This window comes from Populus alba, chromosome 11, assembly GCF_005239225.2.
Source record: "Populus alba chromosome 11, ASM523922v2, whole genome shotgun sequence".
Classification (NCBI taxonomy): Eukaryota; Viridiplantae; Streptophyta; class Magnoliopsida; order Malpighiales; family Salicaceae; genus Populus; species Populus alba.
Window position 1 is genome coordinate 22,363,908 of NC_133294.1, and position 19,508 is coordinate 22,383,415.

At 32.6% G+C, this 19,508-nt stretch overlaps 2 protein-coding genes across 2 annotated transcripts; both read left to right on the forward strand.

Annotated features, from left to right (window-relative positions):
* The first annotated feature begins 7,271 nt into the window (after positions 1-7,271).
* On the forward strand, positions 7,272-9,111 carry LOC118040810 (monolignol oxidoreductase AtBBE-like 15). Its single transcript, XM_035047860.2, has one exon. The coding sequence runs from the start codon at positions 7,326-7,328 to the stop codon at positions 8,961-8,963; it is 1,638 nt and encodes a 545-aa protein (XP_034903751.1). The 5' UTR covers positions 7,272-7,325; the 3' UTR covers positions 8,964-9,111.
* Positions 9,112-12,999: 3,888 nt separating this feature from the next.
* Positions 13,000-14,936, forward strand: LOC118040816 (monolignol oxidoreductase AtBBE-like 13). Its single transcript, XM_035047867.2, has one exon. It carries the CDS (start codon positions 13,126-13,128, stop codon positions 14,725-14,727), a length of 1,602 nt encoding a protein of 533 aa, XP_034903758.1. The 5' UTR covers positions 13,000-13,125; the 3' UTR covers positions 14,728-14,936.
* The last annotated feature ends 4,572 nt before the right edge of the window (positions 14,937-19,508 follow it).

Below are 19,508 nucleotides of genomic sequence, written 5' to 3' on the forward strand. Positions count from 1 at the left end.
CATTCACTCATGAATGAGTGAAATTGCTAGGGATATTAGAATTTATTTGACAGTGTAGTTATGGTTGTTTTTTTTCAAATAATTTTTCGTATTAAAATACATGCTAATGATTTTTTTTTATTTTTTAAAAATTATTTTTAACATCAACACATCAAAAATGATTTGAAAACATTAAAAACATATTAATTTTAAGTTAATAAAAAAAAATTAATTATTTTAAAAATACTTTTAATATATAGAAAGAAAGAGTCATTCTGCTGAAGATGGGCTCCCTTTCTCTCTTTCTTTTATCTTTTTTGAATGGGGCATTATGTACAGGAATGTCAAAGAAGCTCTATAACAACATAAAATTTCAGCACGAGGCTCTAAATTATTGGACTAATGAAATAAAGGGCACAAATGTGTGAAGGATTAGGGTGTTTGGGAGTGTGGTAGTGGTTGCTTTTCAAATAGCTTTTCGTGCCGAAAAGCATGCCAATAATTTTTTTTTATTTTTTAAAAATTATTTTTGATATCAAACACATCAAAACGATCCAAAAAGTATAAATCACACTTAATTTTAATAAAAAATAAATTTAAAATTTTTAAAAAATCAGTTGCACCGCAGTGTCAAACAGGCATTTAAGGCTGACACTGCTGGGGACATTAGGAGCTGAAGATAGGCCCCCTTTCTTTTTCTTTTTTTCTTTTTCTTTTTTGAATGGGGCATTACAGAAATGTCGAAGAAGCTCTATAACAACATAAAATTTCAGCACGAGGCTCGAAATTATTGGACTAATGAAATAAAGGGCACGAATGTGTGAAGGATATTAAGGCTTACACTGTTAAAATATAAAATTTTCGAACTTATTTAAAAGTTTTGGTTATAATTGTTTTTAAAATAATTTTTATTTAATTAGAAATGTATTAAATAATATATTTTTTAAAATTTTAAAAAAATATTTTTGACACCAGCACATTAAAATGATCTGAAAATAAAAAATAATAATAATTTTAAAGTAAAAAAAAATAAAATTCAATTTTTTTTAAAACCACTTTTGAAACACAAAAATAAACATAGTCGAAAGCTTTAAAACCTAGTTATAAAACTTGTATATGCCTTTAGGTTGATTTAGAATTCACTTATATGAGGTCTGGACCGGTGTAGGTTAAAAGAAAAATAAAAAAAGACCTGATTCAATTAAAAATTCAAGTTAACATATGACCCAATCAATTTGAGTTAAAGTTCAATCAAAATGGGGTCATTAATTCATTGATATTTTAAAAAAAAATTGATTAAAATAATATTATTTTAATTATTTAAAAAAATAAAAAACAGAATCAATCTAGATTAATTCTCTCAACTTGTAATCAAAACCTTATCCTGGGTACCTTATTCTAGGTTGATTTTTAGATGAAGTTTTTATAATTTATAATTTTAATAAAATAATGTTAAAATATGAATGTTATAAGCAACATTCGCCAATAATTTCTTTTGTTACATTATATAGATGAATCTAGGCAGTTTAAAGTTTATCCACCTATGCTAAAAATATTTAAAAAAAATATTATGGTGCTTCATTGTTTATAAAAACAATAAAGAAGTTTAATTTTAAAAAAATATATCTAATTTTTTTTCTTCCAATTAGACATTTCTACAACTTAATTTGATGAAATTAGGCATGCAATTATGATAAAATTATCAAATTAAATACAAGATTCATCTTAAAATACAATATAATTAAATAAAATACGATCTCCTTTGATTTTTTTTTCTTTTTCATTTTCCCCCTTGTTTTTTATTTCATTTTTGTTCCTTTCAGCAAGGTAGACCAGAGCTTCAATTTTCTAGTCATATCATTCTCATCTTGATTGACGCTCCCATTTCTAATCAATCACTTCTTTAAGATCTTAATTTTCAATGCCCTAGGAACTTTTTTTTCTTTAGGGTCACGCCATTTTTTTAACTGTTAGATGCGTGGTATAAATATATATTTTTAAAAATTAATTTTTTTAATTATAAATTATTTTAATATACTACTATTAAAAAAAAATTAAAAATTACTTTCAAAAAAAATTATTTAAAAAAATAATATTAATCATACTTTTAAATAAACAAAATTTAAATCCTCTTACTCATTTAAAAAAAAACTGCATGCTACCACGGTGAAGTAGGTCCTTTCTTAACCCTTTTTCTTTTTTTATTTTATCTTTTTTATTATTTTTTTTATTTACGTAGGTGTCTGGGCTAGCTTGCGTGTACCACAACTAATCTCACGGCTCACTGAACATCCTGCAAACCCAGTGAGCATGTAAGGCACCGCGGGGGTGAGAGGCGTGCACGGTGAGATTTGAACCCAGGATGCAGAGGAAGGGAACAAGTCCCTTTAACCGCTAGACTAAGATCTCAAATGCATCTTTTCTATTTTTTTAATTTCACATGTGAATGTTGTTTTATATTTATAATTTCTTTTGGTTTCTCGTGTGGCTGAGGTTGATTGAATATATCAGTATTTTAATATTAAAAAAAATATTATATTTAATTTATTTTAAATTTATACCAAGTTTTTTTATTAGTTATTTAGGTTGATTTTAAACTTATCAAGTTAACTGGAATGCTTCATGATAATTTTTATATAATTTAATTTTAAATATAAACTAAATAAATAATTAAATTAGGATATTTTAAATTTTAAATATAAATTTAATAATAATTTCAAATAATTTTTTATAAGCTGATTGTTGATTTTTTTTTAAATCCAGATCATAGCTCGCCCTATAAACTAATATTACCTAGCTATCAAATAATAATAAAAAAACTAATAATCATAAGCTCAAATTTAATGCGAGATGTCCCAACTTGATATTTCTATTCAAATCAATTCTCAAAAGATTGATACTCAATTATGGTCTTATACATTAAATAAGAGTAAAGCATTATATATATTAATATAAAATTACAGGACAGAAGACTTGCGATGTCTACTTTTTCTCGATAAAGCTGATAACAACTACTTCTTTTGTTGTTTTGTTACGCTGCTGAACTCTTGATATCATTAAAACTAAAATAATAAAAATAAAAATAAAGAATATTAACTACATAAGGTTGACGTGTTGCTTACATAGTTATCATTCTACCAAAAATTTTAAATTTTTCTATAGAGTTCCTTGATTTAAATAAAACTTGAAATACCATCAATTTATTTTAATATTTTTTTTTAATTTTTATTCAAAATAATGTTTTGTTTTTCTAATTATTTTTCAGACGAATTCCTTCGTTTAAAAGAAACCTAAAACAATGTTTTTATTAAAATTAATATAGGTTAATTGTTGATTTAAAAAAATATTAAATTTTTATACAAAATTAAATTTTGTTTATTTTTTTAATTTTTTTTAAAGAATTCCTTTATTTAAACAAAACTTGAAATAGAGCCGAACTCTGATGGGATATGATTAGGTTATTTTTAATAATTTTTAATTTTTATTTTTCAAACGAGCTCATTTATTAAAAAACACCTTGAAATAGTATTATTTTAAAATTAACTTAAATTAATTCACTTATTTATTAGTTGGATCAACCAACCCATGATCCCAGCAATGGGTTAAGTTAGATAACTATGGTTTAATAGGATGGATAATTCCCTAAAGAAATTACGCAATCAATCATTCTGGTAGGTAGAGAGTTTTCTAAAATATAACTACTGAATCTCTTTTAGACCCATCCTTTTCCAGTCTTCAAGATGTTCACATAGCCAAAGTAATCTAATTAATAACAAAATTCACACTTTCTGTGACCACGCAATGTCATCCCTAATAAATAATTAACCATCTTTATCATGGAGGAGGTGTGCAAATTCCAGTTCTAGCCCCTCCTGCTCTCCATAGATAGATGCCATCATGCCACTGCTAATAATCTCACATGGTCCTCTTACTTTGTATATTTGTTAAATCAAATCTCTTACTCTGCATTTTATCAAATCAGTCCTTCTACTTCCGATCAAAGGCTATTTAAGAATCCTTCAGCCAATACACACGTAAAATCTGGCTGATCAGTTCGTAACGAGGTGGATACCATAGAGGGGCTCAGATAACCTTCAATTGAAAGTACAGGGGTAAATTTGAAAAACATAAAAGATAAGGGACCGAATTGACTGAGAGTTTAAAGTGGAGGTACCATAATGTGTTTATTCACTCACCAGTCTTACTTAAAATAGAGTCACTTTAATTAACTGATGGAGATTTCTTGCCTGGACATATCAGGCATAATGGAAGTGATTTTATATACATATTTATTGAGCATTAAATTCCCCTAATTAATGTTTTCTCCTTCAATTAAACATGTATAATCTGAAAGGATAAAAGAAATAAATAAAAATTGTGGCTAGAGGTGTTTTGTTTTTGCGTTTTAAAAATATTTTTCAAAAAAAAATATATTTTTTTATTTTTTTTCTTTGCTTCACATTAATATTTTTAATGTTTTTAGATCATTTTGATGTGCTAATATTAAAAATATTTTTTTAAAAAATAAAAAAATATATTATTTTAATGTATTTTCAAATAAAAAACATTTTAAAAAACAACTGTAACCACGTTCAAACAGGTTAACGAGTAGTTACTTTCCATGTTCATTTTTATAAGAGAGATAAATAAATAATAAAAAAAATTAAATCTGATAATAACAAAAAAATGATAAAAATATTTGCACTTAAATCGAGAAAAATATATATTTTATTATTATTTTTCTTGTCCTTTTTCTCCTTCTTGTTACTTACTCCTTGAATATTATAAAAATTTCTGATAGATCAAGTATAATCATTAAACAAAAAGAAAATTCACATTAGACACAAATATGCAAATCATCAAGGCAAGAATGAAGAGACTTCACCTTCCTCGCATGCTTTAGCTTTATTAATTAACATGTCTTTTTTTTCCTTCTTTCTTTGTAATATTTCTAATCTTTCTTTTCAACTGCGTGTCTTATAGCAATAATTTCTTATTCTTCTAGATGAACAGACCATGTTGCTAATGCCTTAAGTAAAAAGGCAATCAATTTGGTCCTAAGAAAATCTATAACCAGAAGTACTTCAAAGACAAAATAAATTAATAAATAAATGAAATAGTAATTTGCATATTGAAAATTATTATCGGAGTCTAAGACGGGTTTTTTTGGCTGCAAAAATTGGAGAAAAGTAGCCATTAAAAAATCAACTTGATTTTTTTTTTTTTTGGTGAGAAGTCAACTTGATTTTCTTTTTTGGCTGCTGCTGTAGTAAAGAGCATAGAAATCAAATGTTTCTTGAAGCAATCTTGGGCAGAATTGATTGGGTTATTTATTTATTTTTTATTATTTTTAATATTTTCAGTTCATGTCCACTCAGTGGATAAATAACAACTTGGGAGATGGGGCAATATTTTCTTCGCTAGCATGTTCAAGAAGTCTACATTTAACACAATACTCACTTAACTTTTTTGATTTCTACTTCAAATTGCAAATGGGACCAATTCTAAACCACTACAAATGTTAAGAGTATGGATTCATACAACTAATTGCTTCAAGCAACAAATGTTTAAGAGTGACAGCAACAAATTGCTTCAAGCTATAGAGGTTAAAGACTAAGCAATATGAAACAGTAATAGTTAAACTTTCGAAGAAAAAGAAAAGTACTTAAGTCTAACAAAATTTAATGCTTTAGTGTTTTTTTTCAACTAGAACATGAGAGAGAACCTGACCATTGAAGTTTGAACTGACTAGTATTAGTTGATTGCAAGATAAAACTCTTTTTAGGCACTGATGAAACACAGTGGAAGCTAAATCTCCCTTGTATAATCAGGCAAAGCTGTAGAAGATTAATCTAACAACTGGGCTCTACTTTGTCTTGATAGCAAGAAAAGACTAACCATGTGTAAATGCTTAGTTTAATTACTCAAATTGCTAGAGTTAAATTAGTAGACATTATCTGAGAAAAAGAAAATTGAGATGATGAATCTTAGGCTGCATAAACCAAAATCAAACAAGGGCTACGATAATTTATTCACATTCATAATTAAATTTTAATTAATCACTAATCAATTAGAAAAACAGAAAATATCATACAGCATTAACTGAAATCCAACATGGGCTAAGATATTTCCTTCAAATTTAAAGTCATCAATGAAAAGCATATCTACTTGTGCTCTGCATGTTGCCTTCCTGCATGCTTCGATAAATAGGGTATAGCCAAAATGGACCATATGGCAAACTCTTGTACTTTAATTTAGGTAGAGTTACATGTCGGTAGTTGATAATATCATAAAAATCTTTGTCAACATTAATTGTTCGATTCACATAGCCTTATGTTCAGGGTAAATTCAATGTATAGTCCCCTTGTATAATTCTTGCTTCTGAGATGTAAATCAATCCAGTATTTAGTTGAATTACATAGTGATATTAAACCCGACTTAGCCTAACAGATTACTTGAATATTATTAATTAATCAGATCTTGATTTAATTTGATTTTCAAATTAAATTAAATGAAAGTTGACTCAGTGTAATTGTATTGGCTTGACTGATTAACTTGTGATTTGATCTACCTAATCACAACTTAATCAAAACTTAATTTTATTTTTTTAATTTTTTTTAAGATAAAGTTATTTTAATTATTTTAAAAAATACTGAAACAATATCGTTTTAGATTAGTTTGGATCAACCTGCTTAACTTGTGATCGAGTCTTACATTGAGTCATGAAGTAATACTATATTTAATAACTTTAAAATTACCTATGATCTGGTTTTTAGATTGAATCATAGTTCTAACCGGGTTTAATAACTTTAGAATTAACTCATGTATTTTGATTTTTGACAAGCTAACTTTCATGTATCCATGCTTTCAAATCTAGTCACATTTACTCCACACAACTCCTGCTTATTAGATGTACATCACGCGTTGCCAAGTGTGTACACAGCCAAATGCATGAGATATCCACATTTGACCACATGGACTCAAAAGGTAAGGGTCGGCATGCTAAAAATCAAAGTAGAGGGGCTAATTTAACCAATTGTTGAGACTTGAGGGATCGCACAATGAATTTAACCTTAAATTTAATTGCCTCTTGACCAACCTATGCAAATTACATTACATTACCCCCCCTCTTCGTGTGGAAACCTGTAGTTGTGGCTACGGAATCTATGAGTCTGGTCAGGGGCATTTACCTATCAGTCCTAAGGCGCAATTGGAGCTTCTTTAACGTGACGTTAGGATTAGATCAAGGAGAGTCATCAACACGTTGTAACCCTTCTATAAGAGAGGTCTAGTGACTTTCAATTCTTGAACACAAGCCTAAGCAGCAGGGGAAAAAAGAAGGCAAAATGGTGCCTTCAAGTTTTTGTATTTTTTCAACTCTTGTAGTTCTGCTGCTATCTTCTTCAGTGGCAGTTTCACTTTCAATTAAAGATAATTTTGTCCAATGCTTCTTACAAAATTCAGAAATGGCCGTTCCTACCTCAAGTTTTTACACCCCAGACAATAGTTCTTCATTCAGTGCTGTTTTACAATCTACTGCTCAAAACCTGAGGTACTTGTTGCCTTCAGTGCCAAAACCTGTGTTTATCTTCACACCTTTGTATGAAGCCCATGTCCAAGCATCTGTTATCTGCTGCAGACAACTTGGACTTCACCTTAGAGTCCGTAGTGGAGGCCATGACTATGAGGGTCTCTCTTATGCTTCGGAAATTGAGTCACCTTTCATTGTTGTAGACCTTGCCAAGCTTCGAGCTATCCAAGTTAACATTGAAGATAACAGTGCTTGGGTTCAGGCAGGTGCTACAATCGGTGAGCTTTACTATAGAATTGCTGAAAAAAGCAAAACTCATGGCTTCCCAGCTGGCCTTTGCAGCAGTTTAGGCATTGGTGGGCACATTACAGGAGGTGCTTACGGTTCCATGATGAGAAAGTATGGCCTTGGTGCTGACAATGTCATTGATGCTCGTATAATTGATGCTAGTGGCAGGGTTCTTGAAAGACAGTCCATGGGAGAGGATGTTTTTTGGGCAATTAGAGGAGGTGGAGGAGCCAGCTTTGGTATCATTACTGCATGGAAAGTAAAACTGGTTCCAGTTCCATCAACTGTGACTGTTTTTACAGTCACTAAGACACTGGAACAGGGTGGCACTAAGCTTCTCTACAGATGGCAGCAAGTTGCTGATAAACTTGATGAGGATCTCTTCATCAGAGTCATCATACAAGCAGCTAATGGTACGAAAAAGGGTCAAAGAACTGTTACAACTTCTTACAATGCCTTGTTTCTTGGTGATGCCAGCAGATTACTCGATGTCATGAAGACTGGCTTCCCTGAATTGGGCTTGACACGAAACGATTGCGTCGAAACTACCTGGCTGAAATCTGTGTTATACATCGCAGGCTACCCAGCCAATACACCTCCTGAAGTTCTGCTTCAAGGAAAGTCAACATTCAAGAACTACTTCAAAGCCAAGTCAGATTTTGTCCAACATCCCATACCTGAAACCGCACTGGAGGGGATATGGAAAAGGTATTTTCAAGAAGTGACTCCTTTCATGATATGGAATCCTTACGGTGGAATGATGAGCAAGATTTCAGAGTCATCAATTCCTTTCCCACATAGAAAAGGTATCCTCTTCAAGATCCAGTACTTGACCAGCTGGCAAACTCCTTCAGAGGATGCTTCAAAGCATATAAATTGGATCAGGAAGCTTTACAAGTACATGGCACCTTATGTTTCCATGTTTCCAAGGCAAGCATATGTCAATTACAGGGACCTTGATCTGGGGATGAACAAGAAGAGGAACACAAGCGTTAAAGAAGCAAGTGTCTGGGGTACCAAGTACTTCAAGAACAACTTCAACAGGTTGGTACAAGCCAAGACCAAAGTTGATCCCGACAACTTCTTCAGGCATGAGCAGAGCATCCCACCTCTTCCACTCTCCTCGAGAAAAGGGAAAGGAAAGGGACACCATGGGATTAATTAGCTAGAGATATGTAATTGGTTTGAGCATCATATATCCATGTCTTTATTGGACCAATATTGTACTGAATTTGATTTTATTAAGAACTATGATAATGTTTTCTAGTTATTCATACAAGTTATGCAATAAAATAGCTTTTGTGTTTTCTAAATGTAGTAGAAAGTTGATGAAATGTTCCTTTCTATGCAAATGACATTTTGCTTAATGTTTTGATTAAAAGAAACCCAGCAAGTAATGTACTTGCTTCGATAGTTCATAATACAAAAGTAAATAAAAACATAATTATTTAAGCTAGAGTTTAGTGAGTACAAGATCATTCATTAAATCTAATTTAACATCAACAAATTATAATTAAAATCTTGAATTGAACACCCTCCATCACTTTTTTCTAGAAAAAACTAAATTAGCACACGTGTTGACAAGGCCAAAACGTTAGGTCGATCCTTTGTCGACATGTTAGAAATGCATGGACCTTCATCTGGCCACTGAAAAAAAAAACAAAACCAAGAATGGGACGTGATTTACGAGTCAAGACTAGGATAGTTAAGTTTCAATCAATTAATGGATTGAAGGGAGGAATAAGAGTGTGTTTGGTTGAGCCGTCAGGTTTGTATTCGAGGCCCAATAAAAAACGCAATAAAAGCATCAAAAAATATGTTTTTTTGCTGTTTGTGTTCTTGTGCTTATAGGGACAGCATCCAATAGCAAACGCAACCTTTAGATCAAACAGGGAAAATTTACTTGAATTGACAAGAATTTTACTTGGAGATTTGAAGATTAACCGTGAATGAATAGGACAATTGATGAACACTTGTAGACAATTGTTGTCCTTCAATTGTGCAATTTTTTGTTTTTTTTTGTTTTTGCCCTTCCTATCACGAGATTAACAGCTGTTGCAAAAGATAACATGGTGTTAATGAGAAGATGGTTTCGAGATTTTGACGTTCATCTTTCTAAGGTAATTATTTATTGATGAAGCGTTCATAAATTTAAATTTTAGTATTTTTATTTTATTTTATAAAAATTAAAAACAATATAATATGCAACCAAATTATGTGCTTGTAGTTTAGAATTTAAAAGATATTCTATCTTTATATATTTATACACTCTACATGATGCATGTTATTCTACGGTGCTAAATTATTATTTTCTTTTTAAAATATATATTAAGGTGTTGTAAACATATTTTTTTTAAATATAATTCATGAATCGAGTTATAAACCTAATTAGATCAACTAAGTTTGTTTTATTTTTAATTAGATGATATAAAAAGCAATAATAGTAAATAAATCATTTACAAAAAATAATCATGATAACTTGAAAAAAAATAATACATCTCAATTCTTAGTCAATAAATATGGAAGGACGTAATTGGGTAAAAAAATGATGCATCTCAATTCTTAATCAAAGCGAGTTAGTATAAAAAACTTGTAATTTAGATAACAAGAGGTGAGTTGAATAAGGTTCACCCGTCAAATATAAAGTCAACATTATGAAATTGGGATAATTTAATAAAAAAAATGAAAAAAAAAATCACAAAGCTTATTTTTTAAAAATGTAAATGAAATTGAAAAAAAATAAAGGCAAATAAAAATTGCACAAAAAGGTCAATAAAAAAATTAAAAGAATAAGCATCAAATTGAAAAAAAATATTACATAACAAATTAGAATTAAAGAATGAAACTTTATAAAAGGAACAAGACAAAAAATTAAAAAAAATAAATATTAATATTAAAATATAATAACTAAAAGGACAACTTTGAAAATTTTAATAACCAATATGATTTTTGACAGAGAAGAGAAAAAAAAAAAAAAAACTGTCTTGTGCCGCCTTCACCTTCATTTGTTGCTCTAATTGGTGAAAGGGAGTCTTTGGCCGCTAAAGGCATCATACAAGCTGTTAAAAAAGCATGAATGCTTTTTCACATGCTAACATATGAGTTGTACATATCAATAATTTTTTTATTAAAATATTATTTTATATTTATTAAAATAAAAAATTTCTTTTAATCAACTTTGTAATAAAAAAAAAGCCTATAATAAAAAGACAAAAAAGCTATAGTACTTAGGCTTTAAAAGAGAGACACCACATGTAGGAATGTCATAGGGCAGGGGTCTTCCTGTTTTTGTGTCCTAGATGCGACGAATTTGATTAGATTGATCAAGAAGCCCAGACTCATGAGATGCACGGCCTTGACTTTTCTAGGCCTTTTATCCTTGTCTTTTAGCCCAATTCTCAGTTCCTAATAGTTTATTCAAAATTCCCATGTTCACACTTCACAGTGCAAGAGGGGTGTGACCTAAATACCCTTGAAAAGTTTGGGAAGTTCTTCTCTCTTCTTCTTCTTCTTCTTTTTAAATGTAGTGTGGAATGGTGCCATATGTGTTTTATCCTAATTGTAGATTAAAAAAAATATAATTTACAATTTTTTAAATATATTCTTTTAAATTATAACCATAAAAATTATCACAGTGCCAATAACTATTTTAATTGAAGGGTATTTTTTTTATTCATTTAAAAATATATTTTTGTCCAATTAATCAAGTGTTGCACTGTGACTATATATCAAGTTTAATAAAATTATTGTTAGTGTACGTGAGAATAAAAACAATTAAAGGTTTCAATTCATTAATTATTTTTTATAAAATGGTATGATAGAGAAGTGATGTCATATACAATGATATATTGATTTAACGAAAAGCAATTAATATAAATAAAACGCAAATATGGAAAAATATCTTTTATTAGTTATTTATCAGTTAAGGGAAGAATTAAAACTTCTTAAGAACTATTAGGTAAAATTGAGAGGTTTTAACCATATGAGGACCGAAAGTGAACATTGTTTCAATTTTTTTCCCAGCACGAAATCGACCATACTTGAACTTGAGGTAGAATTCGGTAAAGCTGATCAAGGAGGCCAGGCTTCAGAGAGGCCTGGCCTGGTGAGGTGTCCCATTAATTGAACCTTGTGAAGCCCATTTTTCAAATTATGACTCCAATTTCGTCACTCAAATTTATATCCCGAGTCAAATCAACCCTTTAGAAGATTCAAACCAATTCCAAAAATACTATTTTGTATCCTTGGCTGTTTCTTCTCTGCCAAGTAGAGGATAGTAAAAGATTTAAAAAAACTGAAAAAATTAGAAAAAAAAAACAGAATTATATATAAAAAAACTTATTATTTTTTTTTTAAAAATCAACCGGTTTGGTTTGGTTTTATAAGCCTGAAACTAAAAAAATTGAATCGAGCCAAACTGGAAAAAAACCGAGCCAAACCAAAACAGGTCGGTTTAAACCAGTTTTGTTTTGTTTTTTTTTTTAAATGTAGTTTGATTTTTTTTTTATAAAAACTAAACTGAACCGAAAATAAACATTATTATCAAGATAGGTGTGGTTGCACACATTAAACTATTTCTGTTTTCTACTCTTTTTTCTTGGTTTTAAGCTAAGAAATTCTAAGGGTCAGGTTGTTTTTAGGGTTAAGTTCGGTGTAATTATGTTTTATTGAAAACTCTCTCTTGAATATGTTTTAAAAAAACACTCGTAGTTTTATTTTATAATTGTAAAATGTATCACAGTACCAAACAGGTATTAAGTAACATATTAAATAACATGGGAGGATGTAATATTCTATTACAAAACTGTCTGTTTGTTTTTTTTAAGGGTTTTATAGGCTCGATATACGTGGTATTTTCTAGCTAGTTTTCAAACATTAAGATTAAAAATATATCTATGATGAAATGGTCAAAGACGGGGATATCCAGACTGCGTCCAGGAGAGGAGTTATTTGAAGAGTGAATAATTAAATAATTTGATGACCCAAATGTCCTTAGAACGTATTAAATGTGAGTAAAAAATCTATCAATGACAATTATAATTATATTTTTAACAAGCTATTAGTCAACATTTTACAGTTATTATGCAGGAAAAAAGAAATCTAATTAAAGTTAATAAAATTATATATAGTCCTTGACAAACTCATCTGTATTCCCTAAAAACTGATTATTCAATAGATTTTTGAGCAAATGATGCAAGTTGTGCCAAGTAGAGACGTTAAGATAAGAATCCCAGCAGATCACAGCTCTCTATAAGAGAAATCTCGCTACACACGAATTCTTGAAAACACACACCTAAGCCTAAGCAGCTGGAAAAAAAAGAAGCAAAATGGCCTGTTCTGGCTCTTCTATTCTGTTATTTTTTGTTTTTCTATTTTTACATCCTTCATTTCTACTCTCACTTCCAGTTCAGGATAGCTTTCTGCAATGTCTCTCACAAAATTCTGAACTCTCCTTTCCCTTTTCCACCATACTGTACACTCCAAAAAACTCTTCATACACTACTATTCTGCAATCTTCTGCTCAAAACCCCAGATTCACAGCGCCTTCACTACCAAAACCAGAGTTTATATTCACTCCATTACAGGAATCTCACATCCAAGCTGCTGTTATTTGCTCCAAGCAGCTTGGAATTCATCTTAGAGTTCTTAGCGGAGGCCATGATTATGAGGGACTCTCTTATGTCTCTGAAATTGAAAAACCATTCATTGTTGTAAACCTTGCCAACCTTCGATCCATTAGTGTCGATATCGATGATAATAGCGCATGGGTTGAAGTGGGTGCCACGAATGGTGAGCTTTACTATAGAATTGCTGAGAAAAGCAAAACTCATGGTTTCCCAGCTGGTCTTTGCACCACCATAGGTATTGGTGGGCACATCACAGGAGGAGCTTATGGTTATCTGATGAGGAAATATGGCCTAGCAGCAGACAACGTGATCGACGTTCGCATAGTTGATGTTCATGGAAGGGTTCTTGACAGGAAAGCCATGGGGAGAGATCTTTTCTGGGCAATTAGAGGAGGTGGAGGAGGCAGCTTTGGAATCATTACTGCCTGGAAAGTAAAATTGGTTCCAGTTCCATCAACTGTGACTGTTTTTCGGATTACTAAGACCCTGGAACAAGGTGCTATCAAAATCCTTAATAGATGGCAACAAGTTGCTGATAAACTTGATGAGGATCTCTTCATCAGAGTCAGCTTACAATTGGCTGGTGCTGGTAACGGAGGAAAAAGAACAGTATCAACCACTTACATCTCCTTGTTTCTTGGTGATGCCACAAGACTCCTCCAAGTAATGCAAGACAGCTTCCCTGAATTGGGTTTGACAAGACAGGATTGTATTGAAACAAGCTGGATCAATTCTGTGCTCTTTGTAGCTGGATACTCCAATGATACAACACCTGAATTTCTACTTGAAAGGAAGAATTTATACAAGGGTTACTTCAAAGCCAAGTCAGACTATGCAAAAGAACCCATACCTGAAACCATACTCGAAGGTTTATGGGAAAGATTGTTAGAAGAAGAGATCCCTAATATAGCATTGACTCCTTATGGTGGAATGATGAGCAAAATTTCAGAAAATCAGACTCCTTTCCCTCATAGAAAGGGTACCCTGTTCATGATCCGCTACATGACCAGCTGGGATCATCCTTCAGAGAATGATGCAAAGCATCTAGATTGGATTAGGAACGTTTATGAGTACATGAAACCTTATGTTCAACCACGGACTGCATATGTCAATTATAGGGACCTTGATTTGGGCATGAACAAGAAGGCTAACACAAGCTTTAAGGAAGCAAGTGTTTGGGGCACCAAATACTTCAAGGATAACTTTAAGAGATTGGTACTGGTGAAGACCAAGGTTGATCCTGACAACTTCTTCAGGCATGAACAGAGCATCCCACCTCTCCAACTTTCCATGAGAAACTGAAGAAGAATTCATGGCTACAGATCATGTGTGGTAGGTGCACCATACTCGTCTCCATCAGATCACAGCCAGGAATATATAGTTTAAAGTTTGGTATAAACAGGAATAAGAAATTTTAAAGAAATGCACCAACATGTCTAAGGTGTTGTAGTAAAAAAATAGTGTTCCCTTATCAATTTTTACTTTTCAATAAATTTATATTTTATAGTATAGTTAGGGTTGCTTTTTAAAATATTTTTTATGTTGAATACATCAAAATAATATTTTTATATTTTTTAAAAATTATTTTCGAAATCAAAAGATTAAAATAATTCAAAACATTAAAAAAATTAATTTTTAACAAAAAAAAATAATATATTTTTTTTTTTGAAAACGTGCGGGTTGACACAATCCTAACAGCATCACAGGATTCGGTGCCGAAATAATTGACCAGTCAGCAAATTATTTCCTTGGCAAGATGTTAGAAATCTTGATGTCTTATGTCTATAGTTTTCTGGAATTCTTGACTTCGACACAGGGGTAATAAAAAGATTGCACGGCAAGTATTTTAACTGTCATGTTTTTCAAAGATAAATCCAACTCATTGATGCAAGTGAAGATAAAGTTCAACTATATATATATATATATATATATATATATATATATATATGTCTTTTTCTAAATTACGAAAGAAAAATTTACCACGTGGTTATAGATAGGTATGTGTCATTAATTCTAGCTATAAAATCTATACCGGTGGTTAGCTCGAGATCTAATTGATCCAAGGGATAGATTGGTTTAGGTTGAAGACTAAATAGACTCATCCTAACTCATTTAAAATCCGGGTAGACAAGCAATAACTAAATCGGGTTAAGTCTAATAAAAAAAAATTATTATTTTCTTTAGAAAGAATAAATTGTTTTAATAAAAACGATATTATTTTTACTTTTCATTTTTTTTTAGATGAACCTCTTTACTCGTGAACTAGACTTTGCTCTCGATCGATTCCATCTTGTTTTAAAACTATAATTTCAATTAGAAAAGTAGGGGAAAAAAAAAATTACACGTACGCGTAGCATCACTTTTCAAAGCAATGAGGATCTTTAGCGTGCACAACTTTTTGTTTTTTGAAACGCAGAGAATGTCTTATAGAAGAACACAGACATCAGATAGACAATTCCGAGATTAGCACATGAATTACTTATAAAATCTGCAAACCAATCCACTTGTTAGGTTTTCCATCGCACACGCATATATCGATGCCTAATAAACTCGACATTCAGAGTATTTCCGGACTAATTTTCATACATCCAGACTAAGCATATCTGGACTAAACTTAGCTAGATACATACCTTTGGTCAAGCTAAAGCTGCAACAGTCAGAATTCCATCTTTCATTCTCGAAAGAAGAAATTCCGACTTTGCTTGTTCATATCAATCAGAACCTATTCTTAGAACCTTGCTAGTTAAGGAATCCAAAGGGTTTATGCTCCTCTTCAGCCTTCTCAAAGAAAAACAAGCCAACAAAAAGTTAAAAGAGACTCTTGACTAAATGATACTGGCTGAGCTAAAGTGATGTTTGGATTCGTAGAAGTAGAGGAATGCTCAGACCAATTGTAAAATGCAAAGCAGAGAAGCAAGAAAGGCAACAGTATGGTTCCTTCTTTCTCTTTCATTACTCAATACTTCTGGTTCTTCTGTTATCACCATCGATAGTTTCATTGCTTTCAATCCAAAATAGTTTTCTACAATGTCTCTCAAGAAACTCTAACAATTCCATCTCATTTCCACTACTTCTTACACCCTAAACAACCCTTCATTCACCACTATTTTGCACTCTACTTCTCAAAACTTGAGGTTCACCTTGCCATTAGTTCCGAGACCTGAGTTTATCTTCCCACCTTTGCATTGTTAAGACCATCAAGTGAGCAGTAATCATGCACTGATTCCAGAATTACCAAATCTGCAGCAAACATAGCAAGGAGCACTTTCAAAGATTCTGCACTTTGACAGTGTTCCTCGCTATGTTTGCTCAGATTTGATTCTGGAATCAGTGCATGTTTGCTGCTCACTTGATGGTGTCTTAACATGCATCAATATCATGTGAAAGCTGTTGTTATTTTCTCAAAACAGCTTGGATATGCTGCAAATGTCAGCTGGTTTTCCAGAAGAGGAGAAAGATATCAGAATCTCATCTTCACTTCCCTCATAGGAAAGGTAATCTGTTTATGATCGGCTACTTCACCATCTGGCTTAATCCTTCTGAGGATAGGGAAAAGCATAAATAGATTTGACTAGGAAGCTTCGTTTACAAGTACATGACACCTTTCCGTGGGGACCTTGTTGTGAATGGAGATAAATTAGGCTCAATACCAGCTGCAAATCAAGCTGAAAAGGAATGGATTTTCAGGGAAGAGATTTAGGGGTATGTCTACCAAATAAAAGGGAAAGAATCCAGGTGTGTGCTCCCCATTTCAACTATAAATATAGGGGTTTGTAAGAGCCATAGACACCGAACAAGAAACACAGAGTGATAGAGATAAGTGAGGTGAAAGTTACAGAGGGCTTGTGAGCTGAGTTGAGATAGTCTCTTTCTCTATTGATGTAATTTTCTGTTTTATCTTTTGTGAGTAAAATTAATAGTTTTGTGGATGTAAGTAATCTGCCGTTACCTGTGTTTTCTTAAATGTAGGCATTGATCTTAGGTATAACATGCCTTGATTTGGGGATGAACAAGAAGACTAACACAAGCTTCATAGAAGCAAGCGTTTGGGGTGCCAATTTCTTCAAGTGTAACCTCAAAAGATTAGTAAAAGTGAAGACACAGCAGATCCTGAGAACTTCTTCAGGCATGAACAGAGCATTCCACCACTTCCACCTTCCATGAGAAATAGAGATTGAAGAGTAATTTTATATGCATGCCTAGGAAATATTTATAGCCAGAAGTAATTTGTAGGAAAGTGATACATATGATGCCATAGTTACGCCCTCTTGTGAGCTAAAATCTGCGTAGAAAGTTGATATTGTGGTCATATGCTGCAAATGTCAGCTGGTTTGCCTTTAGTTAATTAAGGCATGCTTGCTTCTGCAATATTGCATACACAATAACAAACCACATCACAATGTCAGGAATAATACGAAAAATTAACTGAAAATAGGACATGAAAGGTTAAGGCCAGAACCTAGAAGAACAAAAGATCAGGTCAGTAGTTGATGTCCTTTCGCAAGATGTTAGAAATGTATAGCTAATTATGTCTTCATCACAAGTCCATTTAAAGCACTAAGCATTTGGCTAGTACAGAGACAAACACAGCGGAGACAAAGGGTACATGCCCCTATATTATTTTCAAATGACAGAAATTCACTACAAAACTGTCTTAAAAACAGATTTATTTTATGTTTTTTATTTTTATCTTTGCAACTAAACATGTTTTTGTCTTTTCTATAACTATTCTTGGGCACTAACAAAAAACAAAAATTCTATAATGCTGTTGAGTCGGAATTAGTCAGAAAGAAATAAAAAATCCGCCTTCAAAGCCACCTTTTTGTTAGAGCCAGAATCCTTTTAAACACACAAATGAAAAGAATGAAATTGCTTGTATTATTCAATGAAGCAGATGTAGGGACTACAGACACCACCTATCTCCACATTGGTATGATATTGTCCACTTTGGGCCTAAGCCCTCATGGATTTGCTCTTGGGCTATACCCCAAAAGGCCTCATACCAATGGAGATATTTGTCCATCTTTATATACCCTTGATCCTCCCCATTTCTAGCCAATGTGGGACTTTGGTTGCATACCCAACAATCCTCCCCTCAAACAAAGGACCACCGAGCCTCCCCTCAAACGATCATTCATCCGTCCACTTTCTATCAACCATGATTCTTCATTCTCCACTTCACCGTGTTGGGGTCAGGACACGTCCATGAAGCATCCGGAGAGCACTACCTGATTTGAGAGTTTGCTCTTTCTAGGTCAACTCCTCTTCACCGTGTTGGAGCCAGGACACGTCCGTGAAGCACCTGGAGCACACCGCCTATCCAAGAGCTGATCCACGGATTACACGTGATTTGCTTGGGGGGCCCACCACCTTTTGTTCGGCATTCCGAGGATTCATCCATCATGGCTAACTCCCGGGCAAGGCTCTGATACCAATTGAAGGGAATTCCGACCGGTGATGTACTGATAATTGCTCATCGGAGGGCAAGCACACTGACACAATATTTAACGTGGTTCGGCAAACCGCCTACATCCACGGGAGAAGCCATTTGATTATATAGGGAGAGAACAAGATTTGCAACAATAGAGGAGGAGGAATCATCTCCTCTTTGGCAACTCTCAACCTCACTCTATTTCTCTCTTCTCAGTGCTGCAATGGCAGCTACTGCTGGCTGCCTTGGCAGCCCACTCTCTCCTACATTTCTCACATCTTTCTTTCTCTCAACTCTCTCTCATTTAGCTCTCTACACTTAGTGCCTATTTATAGCAGGAATGGTGGCTTCTCTTCTTCATTTTCCAGCAGCTGCAGCTGCAGTCAATGGTGGCTGCCATCTTCTTCAACAAAGGCTGCTGGTCAATGGTAATGTTAGGCACATTAAATGGCAACACACCTAACAAACCTAACAATCACCCCCTTTGACATTTATATGGGCAATTTTCCTCTTGCTTCTTCAGCACAATCTTGCATCCTGCAGCTCTTCCAAGCTTACCATTCCAAGAGCGTCTCCGGCCAAGTTTACAGGTACTCGCCAAACCTTTCAATCACCAGAGTCAACTAAGCACCCCTTTGCTCACTCCAAAGGA

Excerpts from the sequence above, each read along its gene's own strand:
- LOC118040810 (XM_035047860.2), top strand. The coding sequence starts at position 7,326 with ATGGTGCCTTCAAGTTTTTGTATTTTTTCAACTCTTGTAGTTCTGCTG.
- LOC118040816 (XM_035047867.2), top strand. The coding sequence starts at position 13,126 with ATGGCCTGTTCTGGCTCTTCTATTCTGTTATTTTTTGTTTTTCTATTT.